Here is a 23,040-nt window from a genome sequence, read left to right as displayed (position 1 = left end):
GTGAGAATAATACACACATTTACACATAATATTTTATTCCATAATATTTCATAACATGTACTTTATAGAATATTGCATTTTGAATGATTTACAACATTTGTAATTAGATTAGTTTTTTAATTTTTTAAATACCTGTCACTTGTAACGTAATGGTTCAATTATAACATAATCTATTATAATATATATTAATTTAATTATATATATATATATATGTTGCATGTTCTCCGGGTGCTCCGGTTCCCCCCACAAGTCTAAAGACATGCGGTATAGGTGATTTGGGTAGGCTAATTTGTCCGTGCATGTGTGTGAATGGGTGCGTGAATGTTTCCCAGTGATGGGTTACATATTAGTTTCACACCACAGAAAAACTCAAAGCCATGAGCAAACTCATGCTCAAGGTCTGAGATATTTTTGTATGAAGTGCTGCATTTTGATTAATGCCACAGGACAGTTAGATACTAGCAGGGCCAGACAGAATTGGTGGCTGTTTTGTATTTTCTGTGCTGATTTTAAGTAGGTCAAGGGAGCCAGACGTTTGACTATTGCATGAAGTCTGGTACAATTTTTGGTTTATTCAGCCCAAGAACCATTTATTTCTGCAGGGAGAGGCATGCGTTTTAAAGGCAGTTTAGGAGAAGGTTTTTCTATAGTAGATTATGCCACAGACAAAAAAAAAAGGCCACTATGGAAGATACTTGTTTAATAAATTACTGAACAATGATGGTCCTCAAACAGCTGTACAGCAAATAAATGAATTATGAGTATGAATATTATACAACAATAATTACACTTCAGTAACAGTATAAAATATAATCACTTCTGATCTTAAGTTTGTAAATAATAACACTATTGATAATATTATAATTTTTTATCATTAGTAGTAGAGGATTTAGTATCATTATCATCATCATTAGTAGTAGTAATCGTAGTACTTTTTACTCAATATTAATTTAATCAAATGCAAAGCAGTAAAGGTCTACAAACAAGTGTAGCAAAGGTTTATTCAAAGGTTTAACATTCAAAGGGTTAATTAGGTTCATTAGGTTAACTAGGCAGGTTAGGGTAATTAGGCAAGTTATTGTATAATGACAGTTTGTTCTATAGACTATCAAAAATATTAAGAAATATTAAAAAATATAAAAGCTTAAAGGGGCCTAATAATTTTGACCTTAAAACGTTTTTTTTTTTTTTTAAAACTGCTTTAATCTGGCCAAAATAAGACAAATAGCACTTTCTACAGAAGAAAAAAAATATGACCAGACATACTGTGAAAATGTCCTTGCTCTGTTAAATATCATTTGGGAAATACTTTAAAAAGAGAAAAAGGGAGGCTAATAATTATGACTTCAGCTCTTTATATATGTATCTGTTTTTGGTCTTGTATGGAATGCTGCACTAATTTTATTGTCAGCAGAATTTTAAAGGAAATGTCAGCTTTCTGATATCCGTGTAGTAGATAACAAAAATATGTCTTCTGTAATTTCAGTAACTCTTGCAGCACATCACTAGAGGAAGAATTTCCTTAAAGGAACTGTTCATTGAAATCTAACAATATTACTAAGTTTACTCAAACCTGCATGAAATCTTTATCAAAAATGTAATTGTTTGGTCATTGTAAGTCTATTTGATTACTTATGTTAATTAGTTAAAAGCACTCAAAAGGCTAATGTTGGATTTACAGGAATTCATGGATCCTACATCAACCATACTGTCCAATGGCTCTCCTCAAGTGTCAGCATTACAATAGACAACGCTATGTAAACATGCCACATGATGTGTAATGCCTGTTTGCATTCGTTTGTCTTCTCGGGGTGCGATGTTAATTGTGCCATCAAGCACATAATGACTTTCATTCACAAACATGTATAAAAATAGATGTTAGTCGCCATTACACAAATTCATACAAAAAAAAAAAGTACTACATGACAAACTAGTCATCTAGATGAAACTTTAGTGCTATTTAATATGTGTTTAATTGTTCATGTAATGTTTTTATCTGCATTGTGGTTTATTTTTTATCTCATTTCAAAGATAATTGAGATTAATAAAGAAAAAATAAGTACTGTATTTGTACAGAAAGTACATTAACAAGCTCATAAATCTTTACTAAAAAGTAAAATCATTTGTTTAATCTTCTTCTTTTATTTTTTTTGACATCTAAAAATACACAAATGGATCAATATAGTTTACCGATTAAGAAGTATTGATAAAATACAGTCACTAATTAGATTAATTAAATCTTCCAAATACTGTGTGTTTGCATTGTAGTAGGCATTACAAAAATGTGACATGATTGTTTGGCAATAAAGCACCTTTTGTACCTGTTGAATTGGGTTAGCTAAAATGTCCATAGTGTATGTGTGTGAATAAGTGTGTATGGTTGTTTCCCAGTGTGGGTTGCAGCTGGAAGGGAATCAGCTGCGTAAAACATGTGCTGGATGAGTTGGTGGTTCATTCCGCTGTGGAGACCCCAGATTAACACAAGGACTAAGCCAAAAAGAAAATGAATAAATGAATGAATGTATTGATCAGGTTAATATGCTATACAGTAGGTCAAAATTATTAGCCCCTCTTAGATTTTATATATATATATATATATATATATATATATATATATATATATATATATATATATATATATATATATATATATATATATATATATATATATATATATTTCCTACATGATGTTAAGCAAGGAAACTTTCACAATCCGTCAGATAATATTTTTTTCTTCTGGAGAAGTCTTATTTGTTTTATTTCGGCAAGAATAACAGCAGTTTTTAATTTTTTTAAAAACCATTCTAGGGAATTTAAAAACTTAAAAAACCCCTTTACGCTATTTATTTTCTCAATAGTTTACAGAATAAATCATAAGTATACAATAACTTGCCTAATTACCCTAACCTGCCTAGTTAACCTAATAAAAAAAATAAACGGGGGCTAATAAATCAGGGGGGCGAATAATTTTGACTTCAACTGTCCTCTATATGTCCTCTTCAGAAAAACAGCACACAGTGTTCACCAGCTTCATCTCAAGCACAATAATTTCACAAATTTTGTCCTTAATTTCCCTTTTCTTATTTGGACACAGGTGGTCTCAAATCTTTTTTATCTGAAGTGTCATCGGTAGGATATTGAAAGTGTATCTAGTGAGAGAAATTCTATGCTGTTTGCAAATTAATAGCTGAAAACAGGAACATGCATGCTCTGATTTACTTATCTAAAGAAGAAAAATGACAAGACTCAATCGTAGTCAAAAGATAAAAACTAACCAACATTCATTTTAGTTATAATCTGCTGAATTGAGCTATTTTATTCTTCAGTCAAGTTGCATAGTGCAGCAGACATCTATGCAACAATTTAAATATAAACATTAAAATTGCATCATAACGAACAGAAAACAAGTTAGATAAAGACATAAACAGTGACTTTAACACTTAAGTTCGCAGGGCACTTTATGGATATATTATACAAGATAGATCTCTATTTTTAATGGATCTTGATAGGAAGCCTAAAGTACGTCAGTGTAGATGTCTGTCCACAACCTCTTTATTCCCACTTGGGACACGAATATCAATTTCTGCAGTATTTATGCAGATTTAGGCACATTTAATAATTACAGTGAGGTAATGATGAAAATTATGCACATTCAATTATACCAGTAAATATTTACACATCTTGCTGATGTCAATGGGCTTGAGTTTGTAGCACAGCCTGTTGAGCAGAGAAGAAAAAGAAAAATCAATAAATATTGGTAATTTTTTTTTGTAAATTCCTATTGTTGCTGCTTTGGTAAAGTAATGTAATGTAATGTGATGTGTATTTATATAGCGCATTTATTGTGTATGGCCATACACCCAAGGTGCTTCACATTCATGAGAGGGGTTCTCTCCACACCACCACCAGTGTGCAGCATTTACTTGGGTGATGCGACGGCAGCCACAGGACATCTGACAGAGACAGTGATAAAGCCAATTCAGTATATGGAGATGACTGGGAGGCCATGATGATTAAGGGCGACAGGGAATTTAGCCAGGACACCGAGGTTATACACATACTCTTTACGATAAGTGGCATGGGATTTTTAAAGACCACAGAGTGTCAGGACTTTGGTTGAACATCTCATCCTAAAAGACAGCGCTCACTGACAATATAGTGTCCCCTTTAGTGATGCGCGGATGGCGGTTATATCCGCGGGCACTGCTGATATCCTACGGGTGGATGTAGCGGGACATGGCAGTGGACCAGCGAAAAGCAGAAAGTGGGTTTTGCTGAATGGGAAGATGGGACGGCCAAAATATTGGATGAACTGCAAGAGTAGCCAACTGTTTAAAGTTTCAGTCAGAGGAGTCATCAGGGGAAAATCTACTATCGTTCTGGGAGAAACAAGATCGCTTATTTCCATCACTGCAGCGCCTTGCGAGGAGAATCTTGTTCATTCCTACAACAAGCGATGCAAACGAACGCTTAGTGCAGCTGGCTGCGTTCTAGAGGTGAGGCGCAATCACCCGAATCCAGGCACAGATGCTATTCTGTTTTTGCACAGTGCGAAGAAAAAGGCCAAGTAAACACAACATAGCTGCCAATTAGGCTGAAGTGGCACCCTTTTTGTTATCTTGTTCCTATATCTGTAAAAGCTAAAAAGTCTTATTTTTACTTTATCTATTTGAAAATGAAGAAAACGTTGTCTGAAGACAAACTATTGTTTTATAAATAAGTAAATTCTTTTTAAAAAGTTTAGGATTAATGTATTATTTTACTATCAGAGATGCGCAGATTAGCTCACTGAATCTGCTGTTAATATCCATACTGACCTATCATCATGCCTAAAACAAAGAATTAAATTATAAAAGTGATGATTGGGTGCGGGATACATATATCAGATAAAACTCTGTGCTGGCGGGTGGATGATTAGTATGAAGTCGCGGATTCAGGTGTCTTTTCAGCTAATCTCAGCGCATCTGTTGTCCCCTTCACTTTTACTGAGCCCTTAGGACTCAGATCACAGTTTGAAGTACCCCTGCTGGCCTCTCTAATACCACTTCCAACAGCAACCTAGTTTTCCTGTGTGGTCTCTCATTTACGTACTGACCAGACTGCTTAGCTTCAGTGAGTAAGCAGTCTTGGGCTGCAGGGTGATATGGCTGTAGTAATTCATTAACAATTCCAAAAGGGTGATCCAGAGATCACTGAACACAATGTATGTTTATTTGGATAAAAGCATCTGCCAGATATGAATTATTTTATTTAATTCAGAGTTTGTTTTCTTTTAATTCTATTTTTATTTTATGTACATAATGATTTGAGGTCACTTATCAATGTCAATTAGACATTGGATAGAAAATATAGCCCAAATGCCTGCAGTACATTTGCTTTCTAATCAAGTTTGTGCCAACCATTTTTCTTACTGAGCATTCAGTTTCGGAAAAGCATTACTGTATGGTAGACAATTAAAACCTTGAGTTCATCTGAGTGGCCCACTGTGAATTAGCATTCTAGATTTGGCTTTCAAATGGACTATATGCACATCTAGGTTTTTCAGCCAACGATAAACTTCTGGTGAAAGGTTTATGTGAATATTTTCAATTTTATATGGTTCGTTTAACAGCATTGACGTTGTAATGTAATTAAATGCAATGTTAAATGTTCATTTAGTTATTCAAGCATAAAATAACATAGAAAAACATGTAAATGAAAGCACTGTCACTAGCAGGAGGGTAGTGCAGAAACTTCATTGAAAATACTGGGGTAAAATAAATTTCCATAAAGTCATGGCATGGAAAAATAGAACTCAATGCAGTGCTTCTTGTCCAGTCTGAGACCCACTTTATATCAAATATCAATCAGGCAGTGAAGATTTTTAAAGAAATCACATCTTAATTGCAGCAATTTTGTAATGGCACAACAGTTCACCAGGAGCACTTTAGCTGGCTGACTGAAAATTAAAAATCCATGTGCATATAGCCCATTGACATTGTGAATTAACAGCCAGGTCACTTTATCTGTGAAGACAAATTATCAATCGATTGCTGTTTTATTTATCTTGGTGGAAAGTGGAAAAGTGTTGGAGCTCAGTTTTATTTGTAAACTGTCACTTCATAAGCTGTGGAGACTGCTCTATTTTTAGCTTTACTAATTTTTGTCACAATTAATCTGCTTTCATTCACAGTACTCGAGAGACGTGTGAAGATAAACTCAGCTTGTACATTTTACCCTATTATGTCATCAAAAACTCATCCAAGCATGAAAAGTTACACATCAACTGTATGTCAGGCATTACTGTTTTTGCTTTGTCATCTTTCCTCTTTTCTTCACTCAGACTTCATACAGTAGAGCAGCACTTCACTGACACATACAATGACTGGGGCTTTACGACAACTGGTACCATCACAACTATAAAATTACATGTTACATTATTCAGTTTTCACAAAAGTCTCTCTTTTTTTCCAGACAAAAAGTCCTGTACTCGTTGCAGCCATTCTCATTGCAGGAATTGGAGGGACCTTCCAATACGGCTTCAATATTTCTGTCCTGAACTCCCCGTCACCCGTAAGTACCATTGTTTTTTTGGTAAAAAAAAAAATCTTGTGGTGATTTAGTGTCTAAAATTAGTGGGATTGGAGGTAATCAGAATGAATTAAATGCATTTCTGCCACTTCTTTTAAAAAACATATTTGTAAAATGTATAAATACTCAGTCCATATCAGGGATTCTGGGTTGGTGCTTACAAAGTGCTGTGGTTTAATAAAATGAAATGAATGACACAATCAGCTGAGACTTGTGCTTATGTTGCTAGTTCATTAAAGAGCTGGTGAACAGCACCTGCCAGCAGCGCTATGGACACTCCCTGGAGCCCTGGCAACTGTCCCTCATCTGGTCTTTCATTGTGTCCATTTATAGCATCGGAGGGTTGGCCGGGACACTGTATGCTGGACGTGTGGCTGGCATGTATGGAAGGTAATGGTAGTGTATCTATATAGCAGAAGTCTTAAGTCAAGGCATTGGCACATAGTGTGTGATTGAGAGGTGGTACAATATTTTGGATGAAAACAGTTGAAACATTAAAGAAAGGAGGTTATACCTAACGTTTATATATATGCACATTTTAAAACAAGTAAAAGAAGATATTTAGCTAATTGTTCATGCTGTTCCCTTTCATACAATGAAGTGAATGATGACCAAGAGACTCCAAGAATTATAAAAACAAACCATAACAGATTTCCAAAAAATATTTACAAACCTATACCTTTACCTTTACTACTTAAAAACCTATACATTTAGAGTAATCGTGATAATACCTATGTTTGTGGTCAGCATGATAATTTTAAATTAAATAATATTTGTTTGTTAGTTTGTTTTAAAAGCTTTCCTAAAGATGCATTTATTTAAAACAGTATACAGTATAGAAACAAACTAATATGTTGAAGTATACTCCTAAATATTATTGTGTTCTGTAAATGTTAAGTGGACATAACATTAAGTGGACATAACTTTAAGTCTTTAATGTCACATGATTCATCATAAATGATTGTAACATGCTGGTACTGTGTTTAAGGACAATTTCCAATTATTATTCTTAATAATAAAAAAAGTGTGCCATATAGCTGTGGATATTTATTTATTTTAGATTTTTATTTAGTTTTCTCAAAATGCTTTGAATTGTGCTTAATAGCATTTATTTAAAATAAAATAAAAACATTTGTAATATTATAAAAGTCAGAAAAATCTGTAATCATAAATCAATATAATCTATGGTTGCCAAATAAAACTATTATTTTCTTTTAACAAACAAGCAAAAAACAGATATTACCACTTGAACAGTGATATACTGCTGTAGGTACAGACATTGATCATTGAGCATTTTTTCTGCATTTTCAGAAGCATCTTTAGATATTGAGCGTTCTTAGCATGTGATCTTTCAATTCTAGAATTGATTTGAAATAATTCTAGGGGTGGAAACAAACAGACCGTGAGATTTCTTTAAACCATCTATCATAACGTTCGTCACTTCTGTTCTGTAACCCAACCAGCAGTGCTAAAATAGTTTAAGAATAATATTAATAATAAAAACAACAATAATTCTGAAACAGAATGGCTGAATGAATTTAGGGTTGGTTACCATATTACGGAAGACTCTTACCAAAAAGTGAGTGACTTTGACCTTAGCTTTGTTAAATGAATGCGTGTGTGTGACATTGTGCTCAAACCTGCATTTCACAAAAATTGTTAACATTTTTATCCATAGTTATATGTTAAACAGTGTTTAGCTTTACCCATCAGCCAACACAGCAATGTCAATGTACTTTAGCTCTTAGTTTTCTGGTTGCCTGTAATTTGTAGGTTTAACATCCCTTCTGTTTCTGTTGTTGTTGATTTAAAATTTGCAGGACAAAAATGAATGACATTGCAGCCATTTAATTAAACTCTGTGCTCTAAACTTGACTTGGTTTGGTGTCAATTGACTTGCATGTCAATTATTTGGCAACATAATAGCATGGACAGAGATTCTGACTCCGAATGCAACATATTTAATAGCAGTTGAATCTTAAAACCGTTTATCAGAAGTTCATCACAGTTAGAAAATTGTCCAGATTAGTCTAGATATTTTATAGAGAGTGACGTATGTTTTTAATCCTCCATAGGAAGACGACTCTGCTTTTGAACAATGTTTTGGCAATCAGTGGAGCCATCCTCATGCTGTTCAGTAAAACTGCGCTCTCGTTTGAGATGATCATGGTGGCGCGTGTGCTGTACGGCATAAACGCTGGTATGTTGGAAAAACTTGTTTTATTATTATTATTATTATTATTATTATTAAATGCCACTTTTCGGTATCGCCTACATTACTGATGTTTATGCAGGTGTGAGTCTGACTGTCCACACAATGTATATCTTGGAGTGCGCCCCCAAAAGGCTGCGTGGGATGGTTGGCGTGTCTGTGGCCTCTTTTGTCTCATTGGGGAAGTTTTCCGGCCAGCTGCTTGGGATCAGGTGGGTCATCACAAGGGAATGTAATCAATCCAGTTATAACATTTAGTCACCATTTATTCTGACTCATTTAGTTCCAAACTTGTATGGGTTTGTTTTTCGGTTGAACACAAAAGAAGATATTTAAAAGAATGTTGGTAAGCCATTGACATCCATAGTAGAAAAAAATACTGTCAAATAAAAAAAAAACGAATACAATTTATTTATACACTCTATTCCACACAACTAATTGTGTTGGGACAAGATGAATGAAGTAACTTTAATTTTAACAAAATTAGGTGGATGTACAAAACTTAAGGAAAAAATAAATAAATAAATAAAATGTATATAGATGACCACAGTGCATTTAAAAGTTCAAAAGTGTAGAAAAACATTGATTAATGACAATTTAGTATAATTTATAGACAGTTAAAAGTCTTAGTAGTTAGTTTGTTTTTAAATGTTTTAAAGAGACTCATCGAAGGGAGACTGGAAGACTAGTAGGACAGTAGAGTTGAGACAGGACAGTGGGGAGCAGAGAGAGGGGAACATGATCAAAATTAAACCCTGGTCGTCGTGGGCACCTCAGGGCTATATGTTGGCACACTTAACCACTTTGCTATTGGCGCCAATATCACTGCTCAACTATCAAGACTTGTAGAGATATTCAGATACTCAGTGATTTAAAAACAAACAATAAAATTTTGAACCCAATTCTATACTGAACTGGTAACCAGTGGAGAGATTATAGTATGGGAGAAATATGGTCAAATTTGACATTTAAACCATCTGAAGTCTATTTATTTTAGATTGAATTACTCCCTTATAAAGAAAATTGCAGTAATCAGGCCTTGAAGACACAAACCCATGGATCACTCTCAAACTCTACTTTTTTAACAGTCAATGACTTTACAACATTCTTCAGAATATCTTCTTTTGTGTTCAACTGAAGAAAAAATATATACATTAAAGTGTTTATCACTTTATTAACAGCAGGTTTATCTTTCTGTTAAATTCGCTGTGTGTGTGTTATCCTTATGAATGCTTATTTGAACAATGTAAATGTGGGATTTTAGTGTGTTTGTGTGTGTGTGTGTGTGTGTGTGTGTGTGTATGTGTGTGTTTGTTTGTGTGTCAGTGAGGTGTTAGGCACTGAGCAGGGCTGGATTTGGCTGCTGGCTTTCAGTGGTGCGGCTGGGCTCCTGCAGCTACTGACTCTGCCCTTTCTCCCTGAGTCCCCGCGGTACCTGCTGCTTGAGAAGGCAGACAAACACGGCTGTGAGACGGGTCAGAACCACAGACACTGTCTTTGACATTTACGCATACGTTGATATTTGATACAAGATTCATGAAATCATATGTTCAAAATATGCCATGGCTTGAAGGAATAGTATTTGCGTTGGTCTTGTAAAGTAAAATCTTTATACTGACAATATTTAATCTAAATAGAAACAAATAATATTATCACAACTTTCACTATATGCAGGAATTTTTACCAACCATGAACTATTGAACTATTCAAATATAGAGAACCATTTTCATAGTTCCTATAACTAATGGATAAAGGATCTGCAAGAACTGGAAGGTAAGAGTAAGAAAATAGACCAATGAGTGCCTTCGAGTTGGCAGAGTGCAGCTCTTGAAGGTGCTGCCAATTAATCAGGGGAGTATATAGCCAACACCTACATTAGAGCAAGCAAGGATTTTTAAATCACTGAAGGACACACAACTTCTGTGGTGATGGAGATACCATGTCTCCATTCCTTCCTTCAGGGAACGTAGGTTACAGACATAACCAGAATGATCCGCTTCAGATCGGGAACTACTATGTCTAAAGAGACACTTTTGAGAGTGTGTATGGAAAACAACATAGCAGCTGAGCTGTTGATACATTTGGTAAGCAGTTTGCCGAGCATGGCATGATTGCACAAGCATCACCAAAAGTTCAACCTTCCAACGTCCACAGGCCCTTTAATCATCAGAATATAGTAATAATTTAGAATTCAGGAAATTGTACAATGTCTTTCTCCTTAGCTAATTATAGACTAAGGATTTTGGAATATGAAAGTATGTTGTAAAAGTGTGCCATTCCCAAAGCGGAAGGATGCTACAGGGGCCACCTGCTACTCAAAGGGGAGACTTGGTGACATTATAAGCATACAGGCTACCCCTATCCGGGAGGAACACAACATGTGATCAGCTGGTTAGCGAATAGGGAAGACGCGGGTCTGCCTGACAAAGGGCAACTGCCCCTGGCTGAGTGAGGCATATAGGATCGCCAACGGGGATCACGAAAAGCTAGCACCAATACCCAGCACGTGGGTAGACCAAGCAGGCATACCAGACATTGTACTGGGGCAAGCTACCGGCTCCTTCACCAAGTTGGGTGCTGGGGGTCTCTGAGGAACTTACTAGGGTTCGCCAGATGTAGAACTCACTAAGCAGAGCAGAATAAGCATACACATCTCTGGGTTAGGAACGGGAATAACCCAGGATTGATTGGAATCACACAGTAATCAAAAGGAAACCAGTTCCACCTGAATATTATAGAATCTTGTGCATGTATTAGGTGTTGTTCAAACCTCAGCTCTACACATTGTCATGTGCTAACGCCCCAGGGTAGGCTCTCTCACTCCTGGGGGACACGGCTTGCTCTGGCACTTCCCTTCAGCTGACCTCTGTAACAGACAAAGAGCTGTTCAGAAGATATCATATTCTGTGTGCAGTCCACATTAAAGTGCAGAATGTAAACGGGACACAGCAGTGAAAAGTCTGGATCTGCCTTCTTCGCAGACAATGCTTGCATTGCTTACTACCTGATTTCAAAAGAGCATGGTAGGAACCTTGTGCAGATAGCCAAGCCAAGGACTCAAGACAACATTTAAATAGGCCGGCTCGAATTCCAGGCACAATTCGCTGACCAAAAATGCCTCCAAACCCTATCCAATGTAATGTGACCAGCAGAGCTGTCTTTAGGCACAGAATTTTTAGAGACACTAAATCGAGTGGCTCAAATGAATTTCTCCACCCCAGGGCTTAGGCATGCCTCTTAGAGGGCCTGAGTGATGCTGGTAACCATGGAAGCTGGTAGGTCACCTATGTCTTTCAGACTCCGTCTATGGACCACACGTGGAGCTTCCAGAGGTCTAGTCACGGTTGTCAGAGGGTGCTCCATCCCTAAGAAAAGACTCCTCAGGGGAATTTGCCAGGGAGGGGACATTGCAAGGAGTGTGAGTTAGCGCATCCGTGCCGAGAGGGGTCTTGGTCTGGAAATAAAACAACAGGCAATAGGCATTTTTGTGGGAAGCAAACAGGTCAACCTATGGGAACCCAATCTGAAGTGGTCTCATATAAAGCAATAGGAGGCAGCGTGATGCAGGTGCAGATTCCATATGTCCCTGGAACCTTTAAAAAATGTTTCAATGTGACCACTGTATTCCTCTAAAATGGTTTCAGACAGGACAGTGCCAGCCTAGTGTGCTCTTTGGTAAGGTATGCTGACATAGAGATTGAGCCCAGCTCCATCTAGAGACAAGAGATGCTCTGCAGGGGGAAGGCCTTGTTCTTCTCCTGGTTTACCCGAAGTCATGCATGTAATGTCATGCTCGTTCTTCGAACACATACTAGAGAAATGGCCAGTGGCATAGAAAAATGAAGACATAAACATACATATCCTATTTCTGCAAACCCATCCCAAGGATGGATACACCAGATGATGTCTAAGCATCCTTAATGGCATTTTGTGCAGATAACAGTTCTAATGTGCAGGTCCAGAATTGGCTGTAACCCACTGATCTTTTTGAGCAAGATAAAGTATGGAGAGAAGAAAATCTGCTCTTTTCTAACAATTTGGTCTACGCTGGCCAGTTGGCCAACAGCTTGATGTTCTGTGATGGAATTCCCTGGCCCTCCACTGGGAAATAGCAACTTTTCTCTAGGTGGCCCATCTCAGGGTTGCTTCATGCAGAGCTGAAATGGCCTGGCCTGCAGCAGTGTAGTCTTTGGCTGTGAGAGACTCAAATAACCTACACGCTTTGGAAGGGAGCTTTGGCTGACCCCTTCGAGTGGATGTACACTGCGGGCAAAAGTTGACCGCAATAGTGCACTCTACCTGGGGGATAGCTTCATACCCTCTAGTCACCCCACCATCAAGAGTGGTGAGGGAGGAAACACATGAGGACTGAGCAGAGAAAGGTACCTTCCATGCCTGCGTGAGCTCACTGTGCACTTCGGGAAGAAGGGGACAGGAGGCTTAGTGGGTTTGCACCACTTATTAGCCCCCACTTAGCACTCATCTAGTCAATCCATTGGTGGGAAATCACTTCCAGTCCTACCTCCAAAGCAGCCTAGGAAAGCATGGCCATCATGTCAGATTCCAGGTCTGAGACCTAGCTGTCAACCCCAGAGGGAAGAAGCGGGCCCTAACTGTCATCAGAGAATGACAGCCCACCCTCTGATGTCATGATGGACATCTGATCTCTGGTGTCATTAAGCAGGAGTGTGGCCATCCTGGAAAATGAACCATTACACTCCCTTGAAGCTTAGATTGAGTGTACTGCAGAGAAGGGAGGGGTCCGTGGAAACCGAGGGGATGGATTAGCCCCCACTGTAATCCTCTGGCCGCCCAAGTGTAAACCGATTTGCTTGGAAGAGCAGCGTTGGTGCACCCTTTTGCATTCACACGCTGGACCCCTAGACATGTGATGCAGTTATCGTGCCAAACATCTGGGGAGAGGAAACCGCAGCACCAGAAATGCACAGCCGGAATGATATCTTTAAACATAAGCATTGCTCAACAGTGTTGCTCTTTTAGGGGAAATTCGCTCCTTATTAAAACTGCTCTATTAGATACCCAGCAAAACGCCCCAATGGGACAGGAGCTGCTAGTGTTGACACCCGTGCTGGATGTAGAAGCCCAGCTTTCTCTCTGGAAGACAGCTCTGCAGATAGTCTTTTCAGCTGCTGTTTGAGACTTCTGAAGCCAAATACACTCGCCTGATTAATTGGCAGCATCTGTGGGAACTGTGCTCTGCCAAATCATAGATATTCATTCGCCTGTTTTCTTACTCTTTAGAGGGATTGGTCATCTAGCAATCCACCAAAAGTGTCTCTTTAGACACCACGTCTTTGTTCCCGATTTGAAGAGGATCTGAATTTCTGAAACCATTTATTATTTTTGCCAATACCAAAGATGTTGCTCTTGCTCAGCTCTGCGCAGGCTATGGGGAACTGAACGGGACCCTGGACCAGAGATGGAGGAGATGTTGGCTGAACATGCCGCCCTGAAGGGTGTAAAGATCCACAGACTCATGGACCTTTTCCTGGACCACAATGTTCGCTGGCAGCTGTTTACCATCATCGTCACATTCATTACTTTGCAACTTTGCGGCATCAATGCTGTGAGTTACAACAACAACACCAACATACCTGGTTGATATAAAAAAAACGATTGAACTAAGAGTACTTACTTTGTGAAAACACAAAGCCATATGTCACAGTCTGTTCTGGAAATGAGCTTGATGACACAGAACGGAAAAACACATTAAATCCTTCTATTCTTCGTTATCAAGAAGGTATTTGTCATCATTTTAATCAATCAGCTCATTCAAAGCAAGGTAAATTTTAGCTTTAGTCTTAATCTTTGGACTAAATTATTCTTTAGTTTTCCATATTCATTTGCAAAAATTTAATCTTGAAATCTTTTTTAAAAAAGTATTTTTGTTGGCACTGTTAGCCTTATAGCTTAGTGTGCTGACATGTAGCGACACTGTGTTTTGGGCGTCCCAAGTTTAAATGCAGCTCATTAATCTTTTTCAATCATGTCCCCGTCTTTCTAGTTAACTTGGCTTCCTGTCCAACTTCTACTACTGTACTGTTAATAAAGGCAAAAAAAGTGGCAAAACCAAACATTTCTTACAAAGCTACTATACTAAACTGATTGGTTCAAATGCAGTCACTGCACTGATCTGAAAGTTCAAGTACAGCACAAGTTGTAAACTCTGTCTGCTAAAACATAAATCGTGTGTGGTGTTTCAATGGTGCACCAGTGTGTGAACTTTAGGTTTATCCACATCTATTTCTACCTGTCTTCTCCCAGACCGTGATATTTTTGAACATTTAATGAGACCAGCAGGAAGTGTTTGTTTACATCCTGTCAAGTGCATTAGTATAGGCTCTATTACAGTGAATTGTTTATTACAGTTATCTAATACAATTAAGTCTTGTTTAAAATAATTAGAATTTTTTGAGAGAGACGTTAATAAACTAATCTGATTCAATGAAGCTAAGCTCAGCTAAAAGTGATCTGGAGATTGGCTAAATGACTTTAAAGAATAGTAAAACTTAACAGGTTAACTTTAAATATGCCTGTTTCCAAAAGAAAAGTAGAATGTTTCTGTAAAAAATGCACAAAGAAAATGTTGTCAATAAGTTTTTCACATTTTAAAGGTATTGTTTTCCATATTACTGGTATAATCTCTTTTTTTGCAGGTCTATCTGTATTCATTTGATGTCTTTCAAGCTGCTGGTATTGCAAAGGAGAACTTGCGCTATGCTGCTCTTGGGACAGGCCTGTGTGAAGTCTCCACCTCTATCGCCTGCGTGAGTTGCACTTTACCACTCCAATATTTCATCTAAGCACAAAAGCAGGATGTCACCTGGTTTAAAGGACCCTTCTGCTTGTTGTTTACACCTTTCTTTTTTTATATTTTTTTTCAAGGTGCTTATCATTGAGAGTACAGGGAAGAGATTGCTTCTCTTTAGGGGTTACATCTGCATGGCCGCCTCACTCGCTCTTCTCACACTCACACTTTACCTTCAGGTCTGACAGTTTCTATTCCAGTTTCATCATTTTATTGCATAATACTTTCCTGAGTATGTACTGTATGTTCAGTAGTTAATTATTAAATGAGATGGCAGGTTATAGTTTGTGTATATGGTGAATTATTAAATTATTAACAAGAGGGGTGCTGCTTCTTACATACAAATTTGAGTAGGTGCCGCATTTAAAAGGATAGTTCTCTAAAAGCATTGGTTATTATCTTTTCATATAATGACTGCAGCTTTACCAAATACCAAAAAAAAAACATCATTAAAGTACAACTTGTGCATAAATGTAATATATAAAAGTATTATTATAATTCTACAGAATTTTGTTAGCAACAGACTGAAAATGTACTTGTTCATAATAACAAAAACATTTTCACTGTTGAATTTGAAGTTGAAACTTGAAGTTTCATTTAAAGTTTCTATTCTGTTTACCAAGAAAATTAATTCTGAAGAATGTTGGAAACCGGTAACCATTGGAAGAAATTGCTAGATGACCAATCATTCTAAAGAGTAAGAAAACGAGCCAATTAATGCCTATGAATTGACAGAGTGGAGCTCCCGAAAGTGCTGCCAATTACAGCCATGCTACAGTTCCCCTTTCTCAGGTGAACCCATGTTTTCCCTACAAGCTAACCATCTTATTATATGTAGTGCTCCCCTTAGTTAGGGCTGGTTTTGTGTCCATATTGCCACCAGGTCTCCCCAGTTTTGGTAGCAGGGGGCCTCCACAGCGTCCTACCCCTTTGGGAATAGTATGCTTCCCAATGTACTGTCATATTCCAAAATCCCCGAATTTACATCCATCTATGTACAACTCATATGAACCCCATAAATTTTAATCTAAAAATTCCATATTCTGGTAAGTAAGGGCCTGGGGATGTTGGAGGGCTGCGCCCTTTCATCGTGAGGTCCAGTTACTGTGGCGAATTCCATACACTTTGCCCAAAGTGTCATATCGACGCAGCATTGGAGTTCCTGATCTGAAGGGGAACGTCCTGTTTACGGTTGTAACCGGTGTTCCCCAAAGGCGGGAACAGAAATGCTTTGTCTCCCCGCCATAGTGAACTGAATGTTTAATTTTTTTAATGATAAAATAATAATAATAATAATACATTTTATTTATAATGAGCTTTTCTTAAACTCAAAAAGCCCGGCTTGGTCTCCTACAGGTGATTGCTTCATACTCAACTGGTTGTAGTCGGCAGCACTTGTGAGAGCTGTGCTCTGCAAATTCATAGGCATTCATTGGCCCGTTTTCTTACTCTTCAGAATGACTGGTCATTTAGCAACTCTCCGGAATGTGTCGTACTGACATGGCTTTGGAGTTCCCAGACTGAAGGGGAACAAAAACTATGGAAGTTCGTGGTTACAGGTATCCAGCATTTTTCCATCTTCTGTGCTCCACAAAAAGAAAAAAGAAACTTGTGACTAGTGAAGCATTAGTAAATGAGTAATTTACGATTTAAGATTTTAGCAGTCTCAGGAGAGAACCCCAGACTTCCCTCTTCCCAGACACTTCCTCGAGCTCCACTGGGGGGATCTTGAGGTGTTCCCAGGCCAGCCGAGAGACATAGTCTCTTCAGCGTGTGCTGGGTCTTCCCAGAGGCCTCCTACTATTGGGACATGCCGGGATAGGTATCCAGGAAACATTTAAAACAGATCCCCAAGCCACTTCAGCTAGCTTTTCTGGATGTGGAGGAGCAATGGCTCTACTCCAAGTGACAGAGCTCCTCACCCTGTCAATAAGGGTGCGCCCTGCCAACCTGTGAAGCAACATTATTTCAGCCGCTTGTATTTGAGATCTTGTCCTTTCGGGCATGACTCAAAGTTCATGACCATAGAGTAGGAACGTAGATTGGCCGGTAAATAAAGAGCTTTGTCTTTCAGCTCAGCTGCTTTTTTACCATAAAATCCCAAGATACTTCACATGGCATAAGGACTTTTCTCCAACTTCTCACTTTTTCCAAAGAAGCACCATGGCTTCAGACTTGGAGGTGCTGATTTTTATCCCAGTCACATCACACTCGGCAGCTCCGAGTGCATGCTGCTCCGGTGCATGCTGAAGATCTATGTCTGATGAAGTTAACAGAACAACATCAATTGCAAATAACAATGATGAAATCCTGTGGTCCCCCAACCAAACCTACCTGGCACAAGGCTATGCATAAAAGTTCTGTCCATAAAAATGATAAACAAAATTCTGCCAGAGTCCAACATGCACTGGAAACAAGTCTGACTTATTGCTGGCAATTTGAGCCAAACTCCTGCAGACCAGACAGCCCTTAACAGAGCACCTTTGACCCCATACTACCAGAGCACTTACCACAGAATGCCACGAGGGACACAATCAAATGCCTTCTCCAACTCCGACCGGTTGGTGTCTATTGAGCTGGTTGGGCGTAGCCCCATGAACCCTCGATCACCCTGGTGAGCTTTTAGAGTTGGTCTAGTGTACCACGGCCTGGTCAAAATCGGCACTGTTCCACATGGATCTGAGGTTCAACCATCGGCTCCTCGTCTCTAGTACCCTGGAATAGACTTTTCCAGGTAAGTTGAGGAGTGGGATTCCCCTATAGTTTTAAAACACCAGTTTCAAGTCCACCTTCTTAAAAATGAGAAAAACCACACCAGTTGCCTGGTCCAGAGGTATTGTCCCCTACCTCCATGCGATATTGTAGAGATGTCAATAACAATGGAGTCTGAGAATGTGGACTACTCGGTCTCAGTGTCTCCAGCTTCCCTCGGGACCTGTTGAAAACTCTTGCGGAGGACTTGTGGACTTTTGAGGACTCGGGACTTGTGCTTCAGCCAGACATTCCTAGAAGACCCTCCCAATACATTTGGGCCTGCCAGGTCTGTCCAGTTTTCCCTTCTGCCAGCAGATCCAACTCACCATCAGCTGGTGATCAGTTAACAGCTTTGCCCCTCTCCTTACCTGAGTGTCCAAGAAAGTCTAGCTCTTCTCAAGAATTTAAGTTCCAAAGCCCATGCTGTGCATGGAGGTAAGCTCGACTATCTCTGGTTGATAACTTTCAGCCTCGTGCACAAGTTCAGGCTCTTTCCCTCCCAGTGAGGTGACATTCAGTGTCCCAAGAGCCAGTTTCTGGCCTGACGATCAGGTTGTTATGGTCCTAACCTTTGACCACCACCCGTTCCACAATGCACTGGCACTTTACAGCTCCCTCTGCTGATGGTGGGCCTGGAGGAGGATGGTTCCATGTTGCTCCTTCGGACTGAGCCCAACCGGAAACCATTGGGATAAAACCCGACCACCAGACACTTGCATATGTACCCCAGCTGTGCCATAATGGTGACATAAACCATTGATGGTCCTCAATGTTTTTATGCTCATACACTACCAGCGGCATTAGCCCCCAACAACATAGCTCTTAAAATCACTCAAACCCCTCCATCACGATAAGGTGGCAGTTCATGGAGAAGTGCCGGTTCATGGAGGAGTACTTGATTGTAATTTAAGATTGGGTAAATATTAATTTTTATCATATAGCTTAATTAAACTAAAAGGGGGGCTGCAAGTATCAAGTATCACCAAAAATATATATATAAAAAAACATAAAAGTATAATATAAGTTTATATAAATGGTCTCGTCAGCTTTAAATCTTTTTTTAATAGGGACTGAACCCATCAAATATCAAATATGAAAAAGAGTATCATACAAATATAATATAGTAAACGTAGTTAAATAAATTTCCGGTGTCAAAAAAATAACTTGCATTTGATATAAATTATGTACTTTGTCTTTTAAATTCACTTGATTAGTGCTCTGTGAGACTGAAAGAGGAGAAAATAAGTCTAAAAAGTGTGGTGAATAAACAAAGACAATAAAAAAATTAAAATGTTTGGTAAGTTATTCATCAATAATCCAGTGAGCTACATGAAAATGAAGAACTTTAAATTAACCAAAACTGCGTAAACTGTTATTAAAAAACATGCAGACTGTTCCTGAGATCGGATTTGTCCGGTTCTGTTATAGGATTTTGTGTCCTGGATGCCATATTGCAGCATGGTCCTCGTTTTCATATACATCTTCTTCTTCTCTAGTGGACCAGGTACATCCACACATATTTCTCCTGTAATTTTATACATACTGAGAGAGTGCATCTCTGGTTTGTGTCATGTTGGTCTCAGCATTATTGTGGATTTCCTCCTTCATAGCTGGAGTGACAGCACCACTTCCTGGTGAGATTTTTACACAGTCCTACAAACCACCAGCATTTGTGGTTGCCTGTGTCCTCAACTGGATCGGACTCTTCCTAGTGGGCATGTTATTTCCTCTCATTGTGGTGAGTTGTTCCACCATAATAATGTCATGGCTTTATGACACTTTTTTGATCCTAAAGGTGAATTAGGGGAATCCAAAATGAAAACTATTGGGAACGCTTAATATAAAGCCTGTGTTTGTGATGTATTATCAGGACACTCTTAATGTATTACAATCAGAGAAGTAATTAATTGCTAAGTACATAATTATAATTGTATTTAAAAAATAGTTCTAATTACTTTGACTAAGGCGTCACCTAATTGCTCAACAAGTAATTTTGTTAATTGACTCAATAGTTTTTAATCCATATAAACATCAATGCACAACCAATAGAAATTAAAGACCTTAAGTTTGAGTCAAACTGGACATTTTAGTTTTATTAAAAAACACTCTTAAAAAATGGAGATCAAGGGCAACAATAAACCAACAAATATAATAATAGCAAATTCATTCATTTATATTCTTGTCGGCTGAGTCCCTTTATTAATCCGGGGTCGCCACAGCGAAATGAAACGCCAACTTATCCAGCATGGTTCTACGCAGCGGATGCCCCTCCACCCACAACCCATCTCTGGGAAACATCCACACTTGTTATTGTTTAATATTTTGTTATGTTATACACAGTATAAAAATATAATTTTCAATGATATACATGCATGCTATCCTACTCATATTACTAGTCTTCTAAAAAAACTGTTAAATTTGAAGGGGGTCACCTTATTTGGTTACTCATCTTGTTATCCAACAATTTCGCTTGTGGAGTAAATTAATTATGGCTTGATGTGAACCAGGCATTTTATTTTCACAGTAATTGTAAATGTACTTTTGCCTACATCCGTGCCGCTAGATGTCAGTATACATCCTATAATTATGAATACAAAATGATATCTTTGAAACTTGTATACACTGTCAGTTCATTCTAATCTGTTTCTCAATTTTACAGGAGCATTTGGATTATTTCTGCTTCCTTGTGTTTTTCGTGTTTTGCTTCTTCTCTGGTGTTTTTGTGTGGTTCCACGTGCCTGAAACCAAGAATAAAACTGTTCTGGAGATCACAGAGGACTTTAAGAAAATGCACCAGAAACGTAGACACTCATTACAGTCTAAAATGAGCTCAATACTCATCAACGACATACAGTCCACCAAATGTACTAAACTTTAGCACCACTACAAAATCAGTCCTGTAGTTAAATTTAGAAACCACTAAAATTAGCAACAGCTAAAAAAAAAAGGGCCTTTTCCACCCAATAATCCTTGATTTCTGAAGGAAATGTGGTTTGTTTGTGTCATGTTGGAGGATATCAGGTGTTACAATGTAATCCACATCCCTTTTCTAAACTCAAAATTCAATTTCAATTAGAGGGGAGCTGAATGATGAATCAATAAATGTGTACTTTGTGATGTCGGGTTCAGGTTTGGCCTGATACAGTTGTTGTGGAGCAATAGTTGTATTGACGCTGTTGCTCGGATGGATCTGTAAAGTGATTAGTAAGGCCTGAGTATCGGTTGAGTGCTCAGAGGTGTGTGTTGACCTCTTGCCACACCAAAGAATTATCAAGTTAAAAGTGGACTTCGCCAAAATGACTAAGCAAAGCAGCATCTCTCATAACTCGTCCATGTTTGGGTGAGTCTCGTGAATTTTGGAAGAAAGGTTAGTTTAATGTTTAAATGCTGATTGTGTTTTTTTGTCATGAATGATTTTAAGCATAAGATAAAGTGATTGAATTATATTATACATGTGTCTAAAACACAAATAAAGACTAATACTTTTACTTGTAAAACACTTCTTTCTGTGATGAATAGGTATAATCTGTTTTGGTGACATTGGGTTATTATTGTGTTAGAGCCCTGTGCATGACATTTCACAAAATTGTAATATATGAAATATTGTAATATTTTCCCCCTTGTAGTTAAAACAAGAGAGCAATTAATTATATAGTGCACACAATTTAATTACAATGTGGAAGCAAATTAGTTATGGTAACAATTTCTTAAATCATAGTCACACTTTAACTAAAATAAGTGCATGAATTCTTAATCTAGGGCCATTATTAATCTACAACAAGTATACAATTCTTAATTTATTGCCAATTTATCTAAACAAATCCTTAATTTATATTGATGCACTTACTGAAATGAAACTACAACACATGATCAAACATACCTATTGGACACAATAAACAAGTGTGTGGCTGTGTTTGTGTTACTGTGCATCCTAAAAACATTGACGGAAAAACACTTTCAATAATTGAAATAAAGCTTAAAACAATACTTGGCCTACTTGCCAAAGAAGCTGACAAAGTAAGCTTAAGTAGTGTAATAAAATAGGCTACTAAATAATCAATTCACATGCATGAGCTAATAATAAGACTTAACAAAACTTAGAAATGAAACATAAATAGTATTGCAAATATAATCATTTAAAAGTATTTCTGAGATGCATAGTACAGATAAAACCCCAGACTTAAAACATTTTATGTTCAACTGGAAAACAATTATATTCTAAAGCTTTAAAAGAGTACATCTAACATTTTAATTATCATAAAGACACAAAAGGGAAACTCCTTGAACCCCTTCAGTCTTTTCAACACTTAATAAGTAAAACAATAGTGAAAATACTAGGCTATCATGTTTATAAGGTATTTGCAACGTAACATTAAGAAATTACTAAATGCTAATCATTTAAATCATATAAGAACGTTCCAACTTTCAGTAGATAACCAAATTACTAAGCCACCAACAGCCATCGTGAGAACTTGCCCTGTAGAGGAACGCGCACTCTGGTGAATGTGAATGAAGCGACTGAACTGCCAAATGAAATATTAATGCGGGGTTAATTGTAAAAGCTCGTGGATGTAGCCTATGCGTGTCGGCTGTCGGGTGTTTGGCCGCTGAACGGGACCTTTGCGTTCCGACTAGAGCGCGTGTGTTTCTCTGATAAGACAATCTATGTGCTCGA

The 23,040-nt window shown here is 37.8% G+C and overlaps 1 protein-coding gene across 1 annotated transcript; it reads left to right on the top strand.

The window, feature by feature from the left end:
* The first annotated feature begins 6,355 nt into the window (after positions 1 to 6,355).
* slc2a11l (solute carrier family 2 member 11, like) lies at positions 6,356 to 21,862 on the top strand. Its single transcript, NM_001080016.1, is given in 12 exon segments — positions 6,356 to 6,384; positions 6,454 to 6,552; positions 6,800 to 6,960; positions 8,646 to 8,770; positions 8,865 to 8,994; positions 10,109 to 10,257; positions 14,179 to 14,369; positions 15,460 to 15,570; positions 15,689 to 15,790; positions 19,794 to 19,869; positions 19,976 to 20,103; positions 21,025 to 21,862. Coding segments are annotated over 12 exon segments (1,515 nt in total). The 5' UTR covers positions 6,356 to 6,360; the 3' UTR covers positions 21,244 to 21,862.
* The last annotated feature ends 1,178 nt before the right edge of the window (positions 21,863 to 23,040 follow it).

This window comes from Danio rerio, chromosome 10, assembly GCF_052040795.2.
Source record: "Danio rerio strain M-AB ecotype USA chromosome 10, GRCz13ab, whole genome shotgun sequence".
Classification (NCBI taxonomy): Eukaryota; Metazoa; Chordata; class Actinopteri; order Cypriniformes; family Danionidae; genus Danio; species Danio rerio.
Note: the sequence above shows the minus strand (reverse complement) of the source record. Positions and strands in the feature narration are given on the sequence as shown.